The sequence below is a fragment of the Grammomys surdaster genome, unplaced genomic scaffold (assembly GCF_004785775.1).
Source record: "Grammomys surdaster isolate TR1022 unplaced genomic scaffold, NIH_TR_1.0 141, whole genome shotgun sequence".
NCBI lineage: Eukaryota > Metazoa > Chordata > Mammalia > Rodentia > Muridae > Grammomys > Grammomys surdaster.
Window position 1 is genome coordinate 7,226,522 of NW_021604599.1, and position 19,928 is coordinate 7,246,449.

The window sequence follows — 19,928 nt, forward strand, 5'->3', positions numbered from 1 at the left end:
GAGAGAGAGAGAGAGAGAGAGAGAGAGAGAGAGAGAGAGAGAGAGAGAGAGAGAGAGAGAGAGAACATAGAAGGGTTGATTAGCCTTTTAAAGAGATGGTTGGGAGAAAATTATGAACCAGAAAGCTATTGGTCCTGGGGAACTCAGTAAATAAAAGAAGGCCTGAGACCCATCCATATTGTTCACCCCCCTAGCCCCCACATACCTACACACCTACACACAGACCAGCTATATTGGATAGACTTGGAAATTCGCTGGCACAAGGCCAGCAAGAAGGGGTCAGGGGAAGGTTTGGGTTGAATGCAAACCAGACTGGCTGGAGGCCTGACTCCAGGCCCCAGTCCACCCTGAGCTGTCTGCTTTCTGCCAAGAGCAGCTGAGCAAGCTAGATTTGTGATTCCCCTGTGATCTCTCATACCCAGGAAGAGGCTACACTGGCCCCTTCTTACCTCTTCTGACTGTCAATTCTGAATATGGGCTTGTAGAGCTCCGGGATTTTCCGCTCAATCATGGGCCTGAGGCTGTCCCTCAGCTTGTTGTAGTTCTTCTTCAGTTCCTGCTGGTACTCCCGCTGCTCTGCGGTAATGAGCCGCCTGTTCTTCTCTACGGCCTCACCACATCTGAGGGAGAGAGAGGAGGTTACATGTTCTCAATGTTTGTGTTTTAGTGACTTGGAAAACAGTAAGTCGGCTTCTGGAGGACCTCTGCTATTGTCTCAATGTTTCCTTATGGCACAGTGCTCAAGTATGGGCTGTTAGCTGACAGGCACTGGGGATGTGATTGCATTGTGGGGCTCTGGAACTCATCCACAGACTAGTCCATTGATAGGGCCCTAGTCTCATGGGCAATTGGGAAAAACCAGGAGGTAACACCACAGTGAAGGGAGTGAGTCCTTGAAATGACCTTGGGAGTACATCTTGTCTGCAGCCTCATTATCCCTTTTCTTTTACATCCTGGCCACTGTGAGATGAACATCAGCCTTGAAAACATGCTCCCCATCATGCTGTTCTGCCTTCTCACAGGCCGAAGTATAGATCCAACTGATCACAGACTGAAACCCCAGAAACCGTGAGCCAAATAAATCTTTACTCCTGGCAAGCAGTTTTGATCACCATGATGTAAAGTTTAGAACCACAACCTCTAATATGTGTGTGTGCAGTGTATGTAAACATGTATGATATGCATATGCCTGTGCTAGCACTCACAGGTCAAAGGAGGACCTTTCTATCACATCTGCCTTATCCCTTTGAGCAAGGTCTTTTGCTAAGCCCGGGGATTATGATTTTTGCCGTGGCTGTCCAGCAAGCCTTAGAGATACCAATCTTTCAATCTCCCCTTATCCTCATTGCTGGGGTTACAGGAAGGTGTGGGACCACCCCTGCTTGTTAGAGGAGTGCTGGGATCTGAACTCAGGTCCTTACATCTGTGTAGCAAGTGCACTTATCCACTGGGCCATTACTGAAGCCCACTAAGAGTGTTTTCAACCCTGATGACCTATCAGATCCCCCATAGAGCTCTCAAGAAGCAGACTGTTAGGCCCTGCTTCAGACTCAGAACTGTATGGTTCTGTCTAAACCCCGGGCATTCAGCTTAGAACCTTGAAGAGCTAACTTACTTGGGCAAATGGGCTTAGAAAAATGCTGTCCAGAGAGGTAGAATATAAACTTGCTAATGAGCACAAGGCCTTCAATGAGAAAGTTGTTTTGCAAAATTGAAATCTGAAGCCTGTACCACACACATACCACCTCTCCAGGGCATTAAACTAAAATCCGTCCCTGATTACTTAAATCCTGAGGCATTAGCAATCTATAGAAAGTTGCCTCCCCTCCCCCACACACCTTCTTAGGGGGCACAGCCACTCACAGGAGGAGCAATTCCTGCCTAAGATGACCTTGGAAGAGAAACGACAAGCCTAAGCTTACAGATTTAAACAATGAGGAAAGTGCTGAGTAAGAGAGAGAGAGAGAGAGAAGCCATCCTAGCACTTGAGAGACAGAGGCAGGCAGAGGCAGGCAGATCTCCATGAGCTGGAGGGCAGCCAGGTCTACACAGGGAGACCCTGGCCCTCCAAGAGAAAAGGAATTACAGATAACAGAACAAAGTAAAAAACAAAACAAACCGAGTAAGAGTAGCCAGAGAACCCTGCACCAGAACAACTTACCAGACAGCAACTGAGAGGAGAGAAATCAATAAACAGGTTAAGGGAGACACAATTGGGGAACGAATGAGAATGGTAAGGATGATTGCCCAGAGCTGAAAACAGGGCTGACTTCCCCACTGAAGAGATTACAGCTCCCCACCACTGTGGCGGAACTGCAGAGTGTTAGCACAAAGAAAAATCTTCAAACCCTGTGGCTATCTGACTTTTGGGACCAAATAACTGCAGCTGTTCTAATTCAGCCTCAACTTCAGAAATCGTCCTATCCATAACTATTCCTCCAGGCACAGAGCACGGGGGACAGGGGTGTGTCCAAGGGAGTGGGGTGGGGTGAGCCAGAAGAGCAGAGAAGCTCACTGCACCAAGATTATAGTTTTCTTAGTCGGTACAGGTGAGATGAAGGGCAAAGAGTGTGTGTGTGTGTGTACATGTGTGCGCATAAGCATGCACCTGGCTCAAATTTCTTTTTTTTTTTAAAGATTTATTTATTTATTATATATGAGTAAAATGTTGCTGCTTTCAGACCCACCAGAAGAGGGCATCAGATTCCATTACAGATGGTTGTGAGTCACCATATGGTTGCTAGGAATTGAACTCAGGACCTCTGGAGGAGCAGCCAGTGCTCTTAGCCTCTGAGCCATCTCTCCAGCCCCCTCAAATTTCTTCTGAGCACCCTTAACTTAGCTATCCTTGGTGTGTTACAGGAGACCCAAGGTCACAGAGGTCATCCATTGTTAACTTGATTCCTAGAAGCCTTGATGCCATTGAACACTGTCTCCCCTGAGAGCGTCCAGATCTGTTCCCACACACACCATGCACCATGGGGAAGTTCCTTTTCAACACAAACCATTTTAAAAACCATCAACTTCACACCTTGCTGTCTGACTCTGAGCCAGCGTGTTTACTGCTGGGGCAGTGGCCACACATTCCTGAAAAAGGTGCCTTGAATATGGCTGTCTGTAATTCAAATACAAAGGGTAAAAAAGTAAAATTTAGGTCACTTAATCCTTATAAAAATTATTTTTTATTTTATTTTACTTAACCTTTTAAAATCATTTATTTTTAAGTGTGTGTGTGTGTTTGTGCACACACAGATGTATGCACATGACTACAGATGCTGAAGAGGCCAGAGGTGTTGGATCTCTCTTGAGCTGGCTTTGCCTGCCTCTGCCTCCCAAGTACTAGGATTAAAGGCATGTGCTACATCTGGTTTATGGCTTCTCTTTGTTTCTAACTCAGCACTGTGCTCATTTTTTTGAATCTGTAAGTTTCAAATGACAAGTTTGGCTTGTTGCTTCTCTCAGAAGCTCATCTTGGGCAGGAATTGCTCCTCCTAGGGGTGGCTGTGCCCCCTAAGAAAGCGTGTGCTTAGAGTGGCAGGCAGTTGTGAGCTACCTAATGTGGGTGCTGGGAATCAAACTCAGGCTCAGAACAGTACACACATTTAACTGCAGAACCATCTTTCCAGCTCCAGAATCACTTCATGTTTATAATTTGTTAATTGTATTTGTATGTGTGGTGTGTATGCACATGTGTATGCAGGTACATGTGTAGAAGCCAGAGGAAGACCTCAGGATTTTTTTTTTTTTTTGAGGCAGAGTCTCTTACTGACCCTGGAACTAGGCTGGTGACCAGCCATTGCCCTGTGTCTGCCTCACCCCTATGCTGGGGTCACGGGTGCATGCACAGCGACATTAAGGTTTTTAGGTAGGTAGCAGGGATTTGAACTCAAGTCCTCATGCTTGCACAACATGTGTTCTTATCCACTGAGCTATCTCCCAAGCCCCAAGTCTCTGCAGGGATGACAACAATCAGATTACGTGAGAGAAAATACAGAAATGACTGCAGTGCCTCTGATGGTCTAGTGAGTCCAGGAGAAGAGGGAGGAGATACGTATGACATTTGTCCATTTGCGTTTATGAACCTTCCAGGCATTTCCTCTTAGGAAAAGGCAGAGAAGACTTTGTCCTTACTTGGCAGCTATTGGAAGAGTGCCAAGAGGCTAGGGGTGCTGACTGTTGCATGCCAGGCTGCCAGGCCTTCCGGCTGAGTCTGATCAGCTCCAGCTGAGTCAGAAGCCACTATCCTGGGGCAGGTGAAGCAACTACAGACGTGGCCAGCACTGTGTCAATAGAGCCGTGATTACAGGAAGGCTGCCTGGGTCTCCTTTGAGCTCTGGGCTATCTACCAGCCTCCTGGGAAGCTGAGGAGACAGAGCCCACTGAAGGGAAGGCCCAGGAGTGGGCAACCTTGTCTGCCAGTGAGTCACCCCTGCCATCTGGAAGAAAGCACTTGACACTGTGGTCCATATTCTCAAATAGTGGCAGCTTCCTCATTGGACTTGGAAGCAGCAAGTGAGAGAGGGAAGCTTCAGCCACTTTGAGGGGAGCTTACATGTCCTTACACTCATTTTAAATGTAGTTTCGTGAGCTGTCATTTCTGACCCGTCTGGAATGAAGAGAGGGGAAGTTAACTGTGGTTGTGTCTTAGATGTGGTAGTGGCTGGAAGCACTGTTTTATCAATGGCCTTTCTGCGTTAGGATGTCACCTCTCCACGACGGTGGTACAGAGGGTATGCTGGATCAGGTGGCAAGCTGGCATGGACAGCTGGTCAGAATGGCTGTTTGAGCCTACTTGTCTTTTTGAAAGGAGGAAGACAAAAGGGATGGCCTAAAGAGTTAAGGCTAGGGGCCTGGGGGATAAGTAGTGACAGGAGGTACGCAAGCGCAGCTTCTGCCCAGAGGCTGGTGCTCCCATGCCATAGCACACGGACTCATCAGTATCAAAGAATCTGCAGCCAGGCATGGCAGCTAACACTTATAATTCTAGCACTCGGGATGTTGAGACAGGGGGATTACAAGGGAGAGGCCAACCTGGGACTACAGAGTGAGCCCCTGCCTTAAATTCGAAACAAAACACCCAAACAAAGAAACAAAAAACCCAATCCAACATAAACAAACAAACGCCAGAGTCTTGGGCCCTACTCCATGCTTACTGAACCATAGTCTGCATTTGATTTGATAGGTCCCATCTGGCTTCCCCAGAACACTGCTACTAGAGAGTTTTGCTATGCTTCCTAGGCTGGTCTGGAGCATACTATATCATGTCTATCAGAGCTGACCTCAAACTCAGAGCAAGTCTCCTGCCTCAACTTGCCGAGAATAGCATTTTTAAAGGACTTTGAATAGCATTTTTTAAAGGATCATCTTAGAAGATAGATAACCACCTGCTTTTGCTCCCTGACTGCAGCTTCCAAAGGCCTAGAGCATGTCCAGTAGGGACTGGCTAGGGCACTTTATCTACATGGAGTCTTGGTGTGGGGTCCACTGATGGGATTGAGTGATCCAGCAGAGGGAGGTGGCGTGAAACCTGAAAGTGCCCCTTCTCTGTTTATATTCTACCCAGCGCCAATGTTGCACTGATCCTCCCCACCCCGGCCTGCTCTGGAGCTGGCCATGGACTTCTATGAGGCAGCAGAACTGGCATTCCTGACTGAGTCTTACAGCCATGCCATCTTCCTGACAGTCATAGCTCCCTCTTGCTGTCATCTTTCTTCTTCCACCTAAATATTCGAGACAAATAGTAGGTGATATTTTTCCATAAAGCCTATCCCAGCCCACAGTGGACCTGCCCTTCCTGATCTCTGGATTTCTGTATCTGGAACATCCTTAAGAGTTCTCAGTACATGCTGTACTGTGTTGCTACTCAGTAATGTAATGCTTCATCCTGCCACCACGGACACAGGAATGCCCAGACCTAATACTCAGAGCAGACAACTCTCATTACACACCCATGGGCTCTATGAGGTCCAGCAAGGCCTGCTCATTGTTAACCTTGGAAGCTTTCAACCATAATGAGATTTAAATGAAAAGATATGGTGAAAAAGTCCTTCTAACTAATTAGCTAAATATTTTTTAAAAACTTTTGCTACAAAAATATCTATTATTTAGCTTGGCGTGATGGTACATACCTTTAATCCCAACACTCCAGAGCCAGAGGCAGGAGGATCTTTAAGTTTGAGGACAGCAATTTAACACAGGGAGTCCCAGGTTAGCCAGGGGCACACAGTGGGACATTGTCTCAGAACGAAGGGGAGGTAGATGATAGATAGATAGATAGATAGATAGATAGATAGATAGATGATAGATAGATAGATAGATGATAGATAGATAGATAGATAGATAGATAGATAGAACAAAAGCGAATAAAGTACTATGTCATAAAGAAAATGTACCCTGTATGTAATGGCAGAATTGCTATCAAAAGGGAAACCAAATATACCAACATTACTAGGTGCTATCTATTGTATATACCCATTTCCAAATGTCTGTGCTTCATTGAAGGAAGAAGTGTTCTCACACAGCAAAGTTGAGCATTTCTCCAGAAAGCTTGTGATGAAGCACTTTCCCTGACTTCACTGGACAGCAGCACTCGAGTGGGTTATAACTAAATTGGGAAAACTAAGTTTTAGCTTCCTTTCTCCCTGCTCACCCTGCAAGGCTATTCCTGTCCTCTGACGCTACACCAAGGTTCTGGACGTAAAGGCAATCGGCACATATGCTTCTGACATTTTTCTCTCTATAAGTGAAGTGGTATCATACCCCATCTCATTGGTTTTTTTCTTTCAGGGCCACTGGAGACCTGAGGTAACTATCTGTGTTGCAAAAATCACAAGGCCCTGCCCAAAGAGCCATTTTCTGTCTAGGCTGAAGCAGCTACCCTTAAGGCCAGGTGCACAGAAGAACTCAGTCGGAGAGTTGAGGCTGGCCTCGCATGGCAATGTGTCGTCTTCTTTGCAAAAGCCCAGTTTTAAAACTGTTCCTAGTTTTAGGCTTTTAAAGTAAGTCACTGTATAATTTGCAGAACTACATACTCTTAATGCAAACAGCTTTGACTTAGTGTGCCAGTGACTACCAGCCCGGACAGAAGCAGGGATGGCCAAGAGCCAGAAGACCTGCTGCAACTCAGCTTTGCTGCCAACTGGCTGTGTGGCCATCAGTAAATTCATCTTCCACCCCCAAACCTCCTGTGCCTCATGTGTAAAACAAAGATGATGATGATGCCTGTCTTACAATACGACTGTGAGGCCCAGTGCCACGGCAGCCATGAAGCAGCCTGCCCAAGAAGTGTTAGTTTCTTAGTGGTAGTACAAGCACCATTGCTCTACTGCCCTGGACCTTAAGGTTCAGTGTGTGTGTGTGTGTGTGTGTGTGTGTGTGTGTGTGTGCGCACGCGCACATCATAAGCACCTAGTAGGGTTCTTAAACCAGAGTTGATCCAGTAGCTCTGAGTGGTACCTGGGATACGTTTCTATTTGTTTTTGTAGTGGTGGGCATGGTATCCACGGCCCTGTGCATGTTGGGCAAACACTCCAGTACTGAGCAGGGGCCCCACACTGCCAATGCTCCAGTGTCCGCCACCTCCCTTCTTACCGCATGATGAACTCCTTGAAGCATAACCTCAGCTTGTTGTGATGTCGGTAGAGCTTTGGGTCAGCTGGAATTTCAGCCAAGAACACTTGGGCCACCTCCAACGGTCCCTGATGGAGAAAGCGAAACGCGATATGGAATTGGAATGAAAATTAAATTACTTGGGAGAGAGAGAATGTGGGGAGGGCTCCTCACTTTGAACATTTAATTTTGTAGCTTGTTTCACTAAAACAAAAAGCCTAGGGAGGTCTTGAATGTCTCAGGAAATTGAATCCCGAGGAGGACCCAGAGCTTCAGGAGAATACTGACTGGTCTAAGCATCTTCTCAATTCAATGCTAACCCTACAGCTCTCCCTTCTTACCACAAGGAAATGGGATGGCAGCAAAGGCTGCTACTGTTAGTGCCTCCTCTACAGCAAGAGCTACCTCTATCTGTCCGAGCATACCTGCTTATCTGGTGGCCCCAGTGGAAGAATTATTTTATGTAAACCCTCGTTTGAGTCAGAGAATTCACAGGCCATCTGCGGCCTATGGTGGTGTTAGTAAACAGCGTCTGTTTTCTTTTCATTGGATGAGGACTCACAAAAGCAAAAGCGTCCTACTAATGTTTTTCTTTTTTCTTTTTTAAAGATTTATTTATTTATTTTTATTTCTATGAGTGCACTGCAGCTGTTTTCAGACACACCAGAAGAGGCATCAGATCCCATTAGAGATGGTTGTGAGCCACCATGTGGTTGCTGGGAACTGAACTCAGGACCTCTGGAAGAGCAGTCAGTGCTCTTAACCACTGAGCCATCTCTCCAGCCCCCTAATGTTTTTCTAACATTGGACATATAATAATATAATAGTCTTTCTCTTATTTGCTACCTTTGATCCCCCTAAGTTGAACAGACTTAGAATTTCTGGATTCTCAGATGTAGAAGCTGTTAGCTGGGAAGGACAATGGTTAGTGAGTTTTTGGGTTTGGGGGTGTGAAGAGCCAACATCAAGGGGCCTACTAGACAGAAAGTACTAACTGGGCTTATATGTCTCTCAGTTTGAGACAGGCTTAGCTCCATGCTGAACTTGGGTGTGATGGCAAACACTAATCTTGTCAAAGTGAGAACCCAGTCCCAGATCGATCCTGTTGGCAAGGCCATTGCTATGTTGGGAATATCTGGTACCTAATCAAGGAGATAGATGGTCTGGGCCTTTTCTTATCTCCACATACATGTTCTTAGAATCAGTCCAAAGCTGCACCTATTCTGGACACAAGTCAGCTCTCTGTAACTGGACTCTAGTCCTGGGTCATACTGCCAGATCTGGTCCCAAATTGGAGACTGAGAAAAATGATATTCTTTAAATACAGTCTAATCCTTTCTAGATTTTTTTTAAAAGGAAGATTGCATGTGGACTGATTCCTCATCAACTCCCGAGAAGGGCGTAGACCACATGAACAAAAAACAAGTCCTGGCCAAGCTGCCCTTAGTGAGCCCTGCTTACCTGGTTTACAGTGGCTCCTACAGAGCCCTGCAGTACCATCTGCAGCATCTTCGCATCAGGGGGCTCCTGGTGAGTGGCCACCGCTAACTGCAGGGTCTTCTTCTTCATATCTTCAATGGCAACCTCAATCGGAGTCAAAACGAACTGAGCGGGAGACAACAGCGTAGTGAGGCCATGGCCTCCCTTACAGTCCCTGGCAAACCTGGAGCTCTGACAGGGAGGCCACCTGGATTTGAAGCAGGAGCTAGGGAATGACTTTCAGGGCACTTTGGTCATCTAGAGGTGGGCTTCACGTTTCTTGAGTACCTAAACGTTCAGCATCTGTACATGAGTTTCTCCTTTAAATAATTGCCTGTCCTTTTCACTTTATTGGAAAAAGGGAATTTATAAGATTAAGTAACACAAAATGTATTAAGTACTAAGGTAGAAATTTAATCATAATTATGTCTATATTCAAAGCCCAACTTCTTTGTGTATGGCTAGGTTGTTGTTTTCTATTTGTTTGTTTGTTTGTTTTTCCTAGTATTGAACAAGCTACTCAGATTTCAGGGGAAAGTCTGGTCAGTGGCCAAGATTTCACATCTTCTGTGCCCTTTCCAGCTCACTGTGATGGTGACAACTCATGAAGAGGGTACCAAGTTCTGGTTTGGGGTCCAGTCCTTCCTGAATGTGATAGGTCAAATCCTGCCCCCACCTCATTCACATTTAGAGTCCAACCTCCAGGAGCTCAGAGGGTAGCATTATATATAGGTAGTCAAGTTAAACTGGGTTTATTAGGGCAGACCTAATTCACATAATTGGTGCCTTTAAGAGACGAGGAAATGAGGACACAGCGTGTATATAGCATAGTCAAGGTGAACAGACACTAGGAGATGTCCTCTAATGAGGCTGGAGGCAGGCCTGGGACAGATTCTCCCTCAGTCCTCACAAGGAACCAACCCGCCAATGCCCTGAACTTGAGCTTCCCAGCCTCTAGAACTGTTAAGGCAATACATTTCTGTTGTTTATGCCATCCAGTCTGGGCCACTTTGTTACACAGCCGGAGCAATGGGAAACGTGGAATAGTTCTAGGGCATTGCATATAGCTATAAGGACACTTTTATAGACAATGTATCTCACTTTTATAAACAGTGTATCTCTGTATTGTGCCTAGAATATCTTAGTGTTTAAAAGTCCAAAAGAGTAAGCACCACACTAGATGCCTTCCGCACCCCTTTCTATGACTGGCTCCAGGACAGGCTCCTCTACTCTCTGTGACTCCTCTTCCCTGGGAAGGCCACATCACTCAACAACGGTCTAGATGGCTGCTCTCCAGCCTGTTCAGCCCATGCAGCTCCAGCCCCATGGAGTGGATGGCTGCAAATCCTCTACATGCTCACGGACTTGATTAGGCCTGTTACAGTTGTTGTTTTAATGAACAACGTATAAACTGATGAAGTCAGGGTGTGGAGAGAGAGCTGGTTCTATGAAGATCAAGCTGGATGCTTGGGTGAGATGTCATGAAAGCGAGTTGCTGTAAAAATTCCTGTCATATTAGGTCTGTGCAAGACAACTGTAAAAGAAACTTTGGGCTAGGCTCATCAAGGTCCAGAAGGCATCCACTCACAGCTCAGTTCATAAGGGTTTTTAAGGCCTCATTCTGCATCACAGAGAGCAGACTGAGAACTGGGTGCGGTTTATACAAGAAAGACAATGTTGAGTTGTGATGAGTCAAGCCAGAATCAGAGAAGGCTGCAGTCCAGGATACAGAGGTGGTATATAAGTGAACACGTAGGGATATTAAGGAGAAAATGGAATGTTGGTGCTATGCGTAATTCTGAGGTTTGAGAGATCTTCTTCATAGACTCTATTAAAATGGGTTAAGGTCTTCCAAAGTACATAAGGCCTTTCTTGCCAACATTTGTATTAAGAGGTTGGAGCCAAGTGCTTCGTGCACAGCCACGGGAAAAATCTGGGCCAGGAGCAGGTTGATGTACTGGCCGCAACTGTGCTCTTCCCACCAGTTCAGGGGGCTGCTTGTTTTTGATTCCCTCTCCTGTAATTTACAATATAAATTTACAATGCCTGAAACACCTGCAGGCCTTTAGGTATATATTTTTGTTTTGTACAGAAGGATGGGGCATAGTGTGCCATATTTTGGTAAGCATGAGGCTCTGAATTCAGTACCTAATACTGGAAAAAAAAACACTGCATGAAATACAAAATTTAAACACAGGCATTCATCTCTCCCTGGAAAGGTGGTTCTGGGAACTGTTCTCTCCAACTGTACTGAAATCTGAGGATGCTCAGATGTTTAAATATGAAATATACCCACAGATTCATGTACTGGGAGCCTGGTTTCCAACAGAAAACCCTAATAAAACCAGTGGATGAATCTCTCATGAAGTGAGTGAAGGTGGCCTAGCTGGGTGCTACAGGTCCATGGGAGCATGAACCCTTGGGGCTGGATGTTTCCCTGGTCCCGTCCAGTCTGTAAGCCTTACTGTCCGCTTCTTGGTTACCGCGGTGTGCACTGAACAGCTCTGCCATGCCTTCTTCACCACAATGGATGAGACCTTGAGAACTGAGCTACACCGACTCTGCCCTTCAGTTGTTTCCACCTGGCATGTGGTCACGGCAGTGGGAAACACTCTACGGTGTAGTAGCAAATCCTTCACATCCACTGAATGGCCAAGACTGTGCAGACAACTGCGTTACTGTATTCTTCTTGTTTGTTTGAGACAGGGTTTCTCTGTGTAGCCATTGGCTGTCCTAGAACTGTAGACCAGGGAGGCTTGAACTCAGAGGTCTACCTGCCTCTGCCTCTCGAATGCTGGGATTAAAGGTGTACAGCACCATGCTGGGCAACAAGGCTCCTTTTTATCTGCTAGAAGAGCTTACATGTATGTGAAGTTTTTATTTTTTAAGGGGAAAAATTCATACAAATTCTGTATATATGTAAAATTCCCCTTCGATATGCCAATTCAAGGTGGTTCCTTCTATGGATATAAAACCTAAGCATATGAAGGGACAACTATATAGACATCTTGTATAAGTTTATAATTACAATGGAAACACTGTGATTAAATATGTTAACTAAGCTATATAAGTAACTTTCAAGAGCTAAATATTTAACACTGTTTGAAAGGTGTAACTAACTGAATGAGATTCCTTGGTCCCATGGGAGTGAGAATAGCCTAGAAACAATATTTCAAGGATATCTTTGCCCAGGCTAGACCAATGCCCTACTGCTGAGCTACATCTCCAGCCCTGGTTTATTCAGAAAAGATCTTGCTAAATACTTTAGGTTGCCTTAGACTTGCTATGCAACCCAGGATGCTCTCAAACTCAAGATGCCCCTGCCTCAGCCTTTGGAGTACTAGGATCATAAGCATGTACTCCCAGGGCTGGCACATGCTTGTTGGATCTTACCATGTAGTGGTTGGCTTGGAACTTGTTATATAGATAAGGCTGGCCTTGAATTTGCAGTCATCAACCTGCCCCTGAATCCTCAGTGCGGGGATTAAAGGTGCATGCCACTGAACCCAGCCCTTCTCTTCCCCTCCTTTCTTTTAGCTTTTCAGGCTTCCCTTTAGTCTCATGAGGTAGGGCTGCTGTGTGGGTCTGGGAGATCATCCTCAAGGAAAAGGGGCCACTTCCTGCGGGGTGCATTACCTCCTCTCTCTGGCTGACTCGGATCCTGGTCTTGATGTAGGGGAAGGCATGCATGGTGGTGAGGATGGTGTTCCTGCGGTGCTGTTCGTGCAGCTCTCCCCGGGGCCTCCCCTCTAGGGTGAAGGGGGTGGTGTACATGAACCTCCGGAGGTTGAAGTTCTTCTCGAAGTAGGTCACCCTGTCTTTCATCTCATACTCATCGAAGTAAGGCTCCACAAAAGTGATCTGTATGTAGGCCTGAGGGAAGGAAGAGGTGAGGAGATGGCAAGAGATGAGCCATTCAGCCCAAGAGCTGAATGGAGCCGTGGAGAGGCAAGCTGCGACAGAGCCCAACACTCCTTTCCAGTCTGGAAAACCACCAATGCCAAACACCTCAGCCTGGAAGTCAGAATCTGTCCTTTCTCCTCTCCACCCTAGGCAAAGAATTTGAGGCTGTGGAGGGACCAGGCTTAAGGGAAGCGCCGGGTCCACCTGCGCTCTCTCTATCACAGCAAAGTCATCCCAACTGCTGTTCCAAGGATCTTCCTTTACTCAGTTGCCATAACGAGGGCCTGCTCTCTGGGTAGTGCAAATGTTTAGACTGAGGAAATGGATAATAGCAAGTGTTTGCCAGGATGGGATGTTCAAATGAGCACCAGGAATGCAGGGTGCATGGCTGCGCTGTAAGCCAAGGCTCCTCGTACAGCCAAGTGCCGCCCACACACGCACCCTACTCCCACAAGCACACACAGTACTTGTGTGGGGCTTTCCTTAGCTTGGGTGTGCTTATTGCTGCCTTCAGAGCAGCTGTGATCAGCCACATGAAGGAGAAGGGTAGGCTACTGCGGCCTCTCTGTGCCGACATCCACTTGCTGAGGGGGGGTGGAGTACTGCCCATAAACCACAGGGAGGGTTTCACAGTGGTGCAGCGGATTATGAATACCCATGCTCTGTAAATAACACCAATAAACTCATCGATTCACCGAGTGAGACTTGAAGAGAGCCCTTTCTTTGATCTGTTCTTGCCCTCGCTATATGAGGTGAACAGAAATACCTCAACAGGGCCATGCTTGAGAGCACTGTTCTCAACCTGGGGGTCATGACCCCACTGGGTGTGTGGAATGACCCTTTCATATCACAATCATAACAGAAGCAAAATTACAGTTGTGAAGTAATTTTATGGTTGGGGTCATCGCAACATGAACTGTATTAAAGGGTCACAGTGTTAGGACGGTTGAGAACCACTGAGCTAGAGCAACATCGATCATAATAAACAACTAGAAGACGCCCAAGTGTCTGTCCCTCTAGTGGAGATACTAAGCAGAGTGTGGCACATCAACACAATGGATACTACTTAGCATGAAAAGGAAGGAGCTATTTCAACTCGGTGAGTCATGGATGGGGTAGGCTGAGCAGGAGCAGCCAGCTTCAAAGGGCTGCATGTGCTGCATACGCACCTCCAGAAAGGCAAGTCTACACAGATCGGGGACTACGGCTCAGCTTGGTGACCACTAAGGGCTGAATGAATTAGGGTGTGGTGACAAAAGAGAGCCGGGAAACCTTTCAGAGGAACAGGGTGGTTTTGCACCTTGACTGTCAAGGTACTGGTTATGTGTATGTATCAAAATGCATCAAATGGCATATCAGTGAATACAAACAAACACACACACACACACACGAGAGAGAGAGAGAGAGAGAGAGAGAGAGAGAGAGACAGAGACAGACAGACAAAGACAGACTGAGAGACACAGAGAGAGGCAGAGAGAGAGAGAGAGAGAGAGAGAGAGAGAGAGAGAGAGTCAGAGAGACAGAGACAGACAGAGACAGACAGAGAGAGAGAGAGACAGAGAGAGAGAAAATGGGGAGTGGGGAGTGGGGTGGGGTGCTTGTTAAACAAAGAAGAGTTCTTTAAGAACACAATGGAAATGAGCAATGTTTCAGGGTGGGACCTCTACCCAGAGAGGAGGAAGGGCCTCACAGTGTAAATCACGGTTTAGAATAATGAGATCTGGATGTGATTCTGGGTTAGGATTCTCATTCCAAACTCAAAGCCTACCCTGGGAATTCTAAAAGAGGGGAAGGGCCCTGATGCTGGGAAGGTCACTTGGGCTGTTCCGATCACCGGGCACACAGCCAGCCTTATCCTCCAAGGACTCCAAACATTTCTGTCCAATGCTTATCACGACTGCTCTCAGCCCCCAGCTGGGGAATGTCTCTCAAGTGAGTGAGCGGATAAATGGAGACGAACTTAAATTTGGTCAATCCCTCCCTATGAGGCTCATCCTTCTGCAATCCCGGAAGACAGAATTCAGGGACCCACACAGAGAGGGCACAGACACCGCATTCCTCCCGACCTTCCACCCTCTGAATCCATTACTGTACAACTGCAGTCAGAACTGTGGTACTGTTTTCAGTCCTTGAGCTTATCCTGGAGAATTATCTATCCCAAGGGTGTCATAAGAACTCCAAAATTTGTAGCCAGCTAGAAGCCTGGGTGGTGTGAAAGGTGTGGGAGCCCCAGCTGAGGCTCAAGTTTAAAGCAAGGGCAGTCTTGAACTTGTGAAGTCACATGCTACATGTGAGCTGTTAGCATCAGAGTTTCACAGCACTATCATCATCCCCGAGTGGGATGGAACCTTGGTGTGGAACAGAACAATAAAGCCTATGGCCTTGGTCTTCCTCCATTCCTCCATTACCACAGCCATCCTGCACGTGGCTGGAAGGAATAAAGAATGGGGCTATGAAGTATGGCCAGCCAGAAGCTGATGTATGTTTTAGACACACACACACACACACACACACACACACACACACACACACACACAGATGCTCACATATACCGGTACATGTACACACACAATGTTTGTATTAGCCACAAGTGTGCATGCATTCCTGGAGGCCAGAGAGGGAACTGATGCCATGCAGCTGGAGTTACAGACTGATGTGGGTGCAGAGAACCAAACTTGGGTCCTTTGCAAGAGCAGGAAGTGCTTTTAAACGCTGAACCATCTCTCTAGGCCCAGAAGTTGGAATTTTAAAACATGCTTTAAGTAGAAAGTTTAAACATGTTACAGATGTGCACGCTAATGAGCCACAGTAATTAAGACCGTGGGTGGAATCAGACGTCATGTTAGAGTAGCGGCTCCACCATTAGCGCCATCTTGGAAGGTGATCCAACCTCTCCAAGCCTCCTTCTTATTTTATAAAATAGAAACAACCAAATCTAGTCCTGAGGGCTGCAGGGGGATGACAAGAAATGATTTCTGTAAACACAGAGCTGGTGTGTAGCCAGACTGAGCTACACAGCAAGAACCTGTCTCAAAAAAAAAAATCTAAATGAGAGGGGTGGGTAAAATGAGACCCCCTAGCTCAACTCCCCAGTACCCACATAAAAGCCCATGGTTACATTCGAAGGACTGGGGGAGTCCAGACCCAGAATGTCATTTTCTGCTTTCAGGGTCTGATGACAGTTTTTAGTATATTTTTTCCATACCTTGTTAGGATCCAACTTGGTTTTATCCACAGGAGTAGAGTCTTTTATCACTTCCACAAACTCTGCACCAAAACACTGGCCGTAAAATCCCTAGGGGAAGAGAGGCCCAGGGTAGATAAAAATTCACTTTGAAAGCTTGCAATTCTTTGGAACAAGCACAAGGCAGGTTTTGTTGATTATTGATGGTCCCTCTGAGCTAAGAAGCAAACTTAAGCACTTCCTAAACCAGAAATAAAAGTCTCAAATACCCAAGAATCCTACAGTACAGATGTGTGCTTTCAGATTCAGCCAACGTCATGAGATTTCTGGAGGCAGCTCCACGGGTAAGGTGTGATTTATATTTTGCATTTTGTATCCTGAAAATGTGGAGAGGCCAGACTTCCCATAACATGACAAGCCATAGCGCGCAAGGAGACAAGGAACAGACTTCTAATCTTAAGCAGAGGACACCATATTAGGGAGTAAAGAGCCTGGGCCAATGGCTAGATTTCCTTGTTGTGAGGTGAATGACTTTGGACAAGCTACCCAACCTGACTAGGCCACAGCTTCTCAGAATTGAGTCTTCTTCGCCTATTTGGCAGGACTCAATAGTACAAGAAAGAATTGGGCAACAGAAGTTTATAAGCTCTCCAGTCACGAGAGGGGACACAGTCAGTGTGGCATGACAGCGTAAGAAGGGAGGAGTTGGTGGTTAGTCCAGCTCTTCACAGGACCCTGGCCTCTCAGCCTGAGAGGGCTCTTGCATTTGTTCCTCTCAATTTCTGCTTCTGTTTTCTCAGCTTTTCTTTATGCTGTTTCTTTTTGCTCTGTCTTTTCAGAACTTACTACTGTCTCTGTTACACAGAGTAGCTGTCAGGCTGCAGCCGGGGCTGGCCAGAGCTACTTTCCAGTGGCTTTGTATCTGAGAGGAGTGTGTTATTTAGAGCCAACTTAAGATCAGCCTAACCACTGAAGGTGGAGGGAATGACTCTGTAGTTTTGTCAGATGGCTTCCAAATCAATATGAAAACCTTCACGTCAAAAAGGAACATGCCCAATGCCTGTGGGTACATACTGGTCGTGTATGGAGGGGGGTATAAGGAAGGATGGATGCTGACTGAATTTTATACAGTCTTGAAGATCACTATTCAAGATTTAAAATTTAAACTCTGTAAAACACACACAGGATTCAAGAGAAAAATGTCCAAATCCTATGGTATTCACAATCTTGCCTGCTCCCCCATACTACAAATGCAAGGTAGAAAACTTAGAGGTCAGCAATGAACATATTTTAAAAATGACATATTGCCTTATTTTGGGAATGTACAAGGTCAAACACACAGTCTCTTTCTCACCTCTAGTCTATGTGAGATCTCGGGGAGCTTTGTAATTGCGGGTTCCTTGTACACAAATTCCTGCTCATCCAAATCCCCAAATTTGGATCCGTAGAAACCAACTCGGAAGTAAGTTCCAAACATCCTCTTATGGTCCTGTCACAAAGAGAAGCTTCCTTTAGCTGTGTCATACTGGTGATCCACTGGGCTAAAAGGACTGGTTACTGGGCTGCAAACAAATCATTCTCATTGGGCTGGCATTACGAAGAACCCCTCTGTTCAGCAGATTTAAAATTTACATAATAAACCCCAGAAATGGTGACAGAAGAAATCCAATGAGAGACTTCTGGGGCCTTCATTTAACTCAACTTTAAAAATCCTCACATTTCCTAGCTATAAAGCAACCCAATCTGCCACACTGTATCGCCAGCCCTTCCTTGTCTGATGGAGAGTTACAGCAATGATGAGCTCAGGGAATCTATAGCCAGGGAGATGGTGACGCAGCATTAGGGCAGGGTCACCTGACACCAGCTAACAGACCCTATGGACCAGGCTCATCCCCAGCTACCTTGTTGATGATGTTGTCAAAGGCCTTCTGCAGCTTGTCGTGAGTAGAGGTCAGCTTCCGGAAATCTCTATGTGCTTCCAGGATGGGAATGACCAGCTTGTAGACTTCATTTACCGTCTCGTACAAGCCTCCCTGGGAAAGAGGAGATTATTTAATGCACTGAAAGTTTAAGACGAAGGATGAGAGGTAAGTATGCAAATAACATGTAGGAGGGCATCACAGTGCTTTACGGAATCTAGGCCTGTCTGGGCATCTGTGGCGAGCCATAGCTTTCAGGTCAAACCAGGGACACTGCTATCTTTAGGCAGTAAGTAAATAAGGAACATTGCTACCCTATATGGCAACGCTAACTAGGGAGGAGGCTTTTCACAGACTGAGAACAGGAGAGGAGATAGCCCAGGCAGTGAGAGGTTTGGAGAGGTGTGCTTGCGGCTTTTGAGTTTACCAGAGGTTTTCCTCTAGCCAGATGCAGGGCCTCAGGGAGCTAATAAGGATCTAACCAATTGATTTTCTAGGATTTCAGGAAAATAAGGGTACATGTGTATGTGTGCATATGGGAAAAGTACAATGATATGTATATGGGAAAATATAACAAGGAAGCTAGTTTTATAACTAGAAATTAAGTTTAAAACTCTTTTCTGATTTCTAAACAAAGATAGGAGAATAAAGGCAGTGAACACAAACGTCTAAACGTAGACAGTACGGGGAGGGAGTCTGGAGATGAAGAGGAGAGGATGAAATTTAATATAGGGAAGAAAACAGATCGGTCAGGTTGATGAACTATTACACTTATGTGACTTCACTACGGGGGCAGAGGGCAATGGTGAAAATGGAGAACTAGGAGCGGCTTGCCACCTTGGCCTGAACTGTAGCTCTGCGCTTTTTCTCTTACTAGGAGACCTAGCGGGCTAAGGGACGGCTCTGTGGCTTCCGCTGTTCCATCTCTCTGAGCTGCCCTGCTGTGTATGGGTCTTGAAGACCAGCTGAGTGTCAGATGTGGAAGACAACACAGATCCTCAGTGGCTCCTCCCCTATGTTTTTTTTTTTCCTGTGAGTGGGAAAATGAGGGAGTGAGAATATGCCTCATCTCTGACTGTGTAACCTGGGCAAACTGTTTCACTCTCCATGGCTTCGTTTCTACCCTATTAAATAGAAATAACACTGTGAAACTGCTCCTGGCCAATGAGTATGCTGTGGGAATAAGAGTATGTCCATGACGAAAGGCTTTCCCTCCTCCCTTGAAGAGCTGATGCAGTTTGTAGACATGGCCGTCTTTACTGGGCCTAGCCGGGAGCATCTGTCCAGGCCCAGCCCTCCTGCATGCTCCTGTGAGTGTGATGAAGGGCTGAATGAGCCCTGGAGACACTGACCGTGCTGAAGAGCTCTGCAGCCTGCTCCAGGAGGCCCACCAGGCCACTCTCAGTGAAGTACCGACCAGAGCATACACCGTCCTCATCGGGAGACAAGGTGTCATCAGAGACTGCAGACTCCTCAAGCACATTGGAAGAAATATTCTGTAAGAGAACCCACTGTGAGCCCAGGGAACAGAGGACCTGACAAGCAAGAGATCACAAACCCCACACAGATAAAGAAGCTAAACTCTATGTCCTTCACCAGACCACGGTTACTACAAGTCTGTGATCCCAACCCTGTGAACTTCTGGTGGCCATTCATTTTGAAAGGTCACACCAAGCAAACCTGTCACCAAACTCCGAAATTTTTAACCATAAAGCAACGTTCTAGAAAGGACGCTTTCCGTAATGTAACAGGAGTTGAGCTGAAACAACCTGTTAGTGAGATAACCGTAAAGGACCAATGGGGAGAGTCTTGGATTTTTTTTTTTTTTTTTTTTA

At 46.3% G+C, this 19,928-nt stretch overlaps 1 protein-coding gene across 4 annotated transcripts in view; it reads right to left on the reverse strand.

Annotated features, from left to right (window-relative positions):
* The window catches only part of Dock8 (dedicator of cytokinesis 8), a 199,835-nt gene that overhangs the window by 1,055 nt on the left and 178,852 nt on the right, over nt 1–19,928 (reverse strand). For all 4 annotated transcript variants that reach the window (XR_003710947.1, XM_028764022.1, XM_028764023.1 and 1 more), the window contains 8 exons: nt 19,446–19,589; nt 18,076–18,207; nt 17,529–17,663; nt 16,196–16,285; nt 12,724–12,960; nt 9,070–9,213; nt 7,591–7,697; nt 450–620 (listed from right to left, as the gene is read on the reverse strand). Coding sequence is in view for 3 of the 4 variants with exons in the window: in XM_028764022.1 (XP_028619855.1) it covers nt 450–620; nt 7,591–7,697; nt 9,070–9,213; nt 12,724–12,960; nt 16,196–16,285; nt 17,529–17,663; nt 18,076–18,207; nt 19,446–19,589 (1,160 nt within the window). In the remaining variant the exon portion in view is untranslated. The remainder of the gene's footprint in view (nt 1–449; nt 621–7,590; nt 7,698–9,069; nt 9,214–12,723; nt 12,961–16,195; nt 16,286–17,528; nt 17,664–18,075; nt 18,208–19,445; nt 19,590–19,928) is intronic.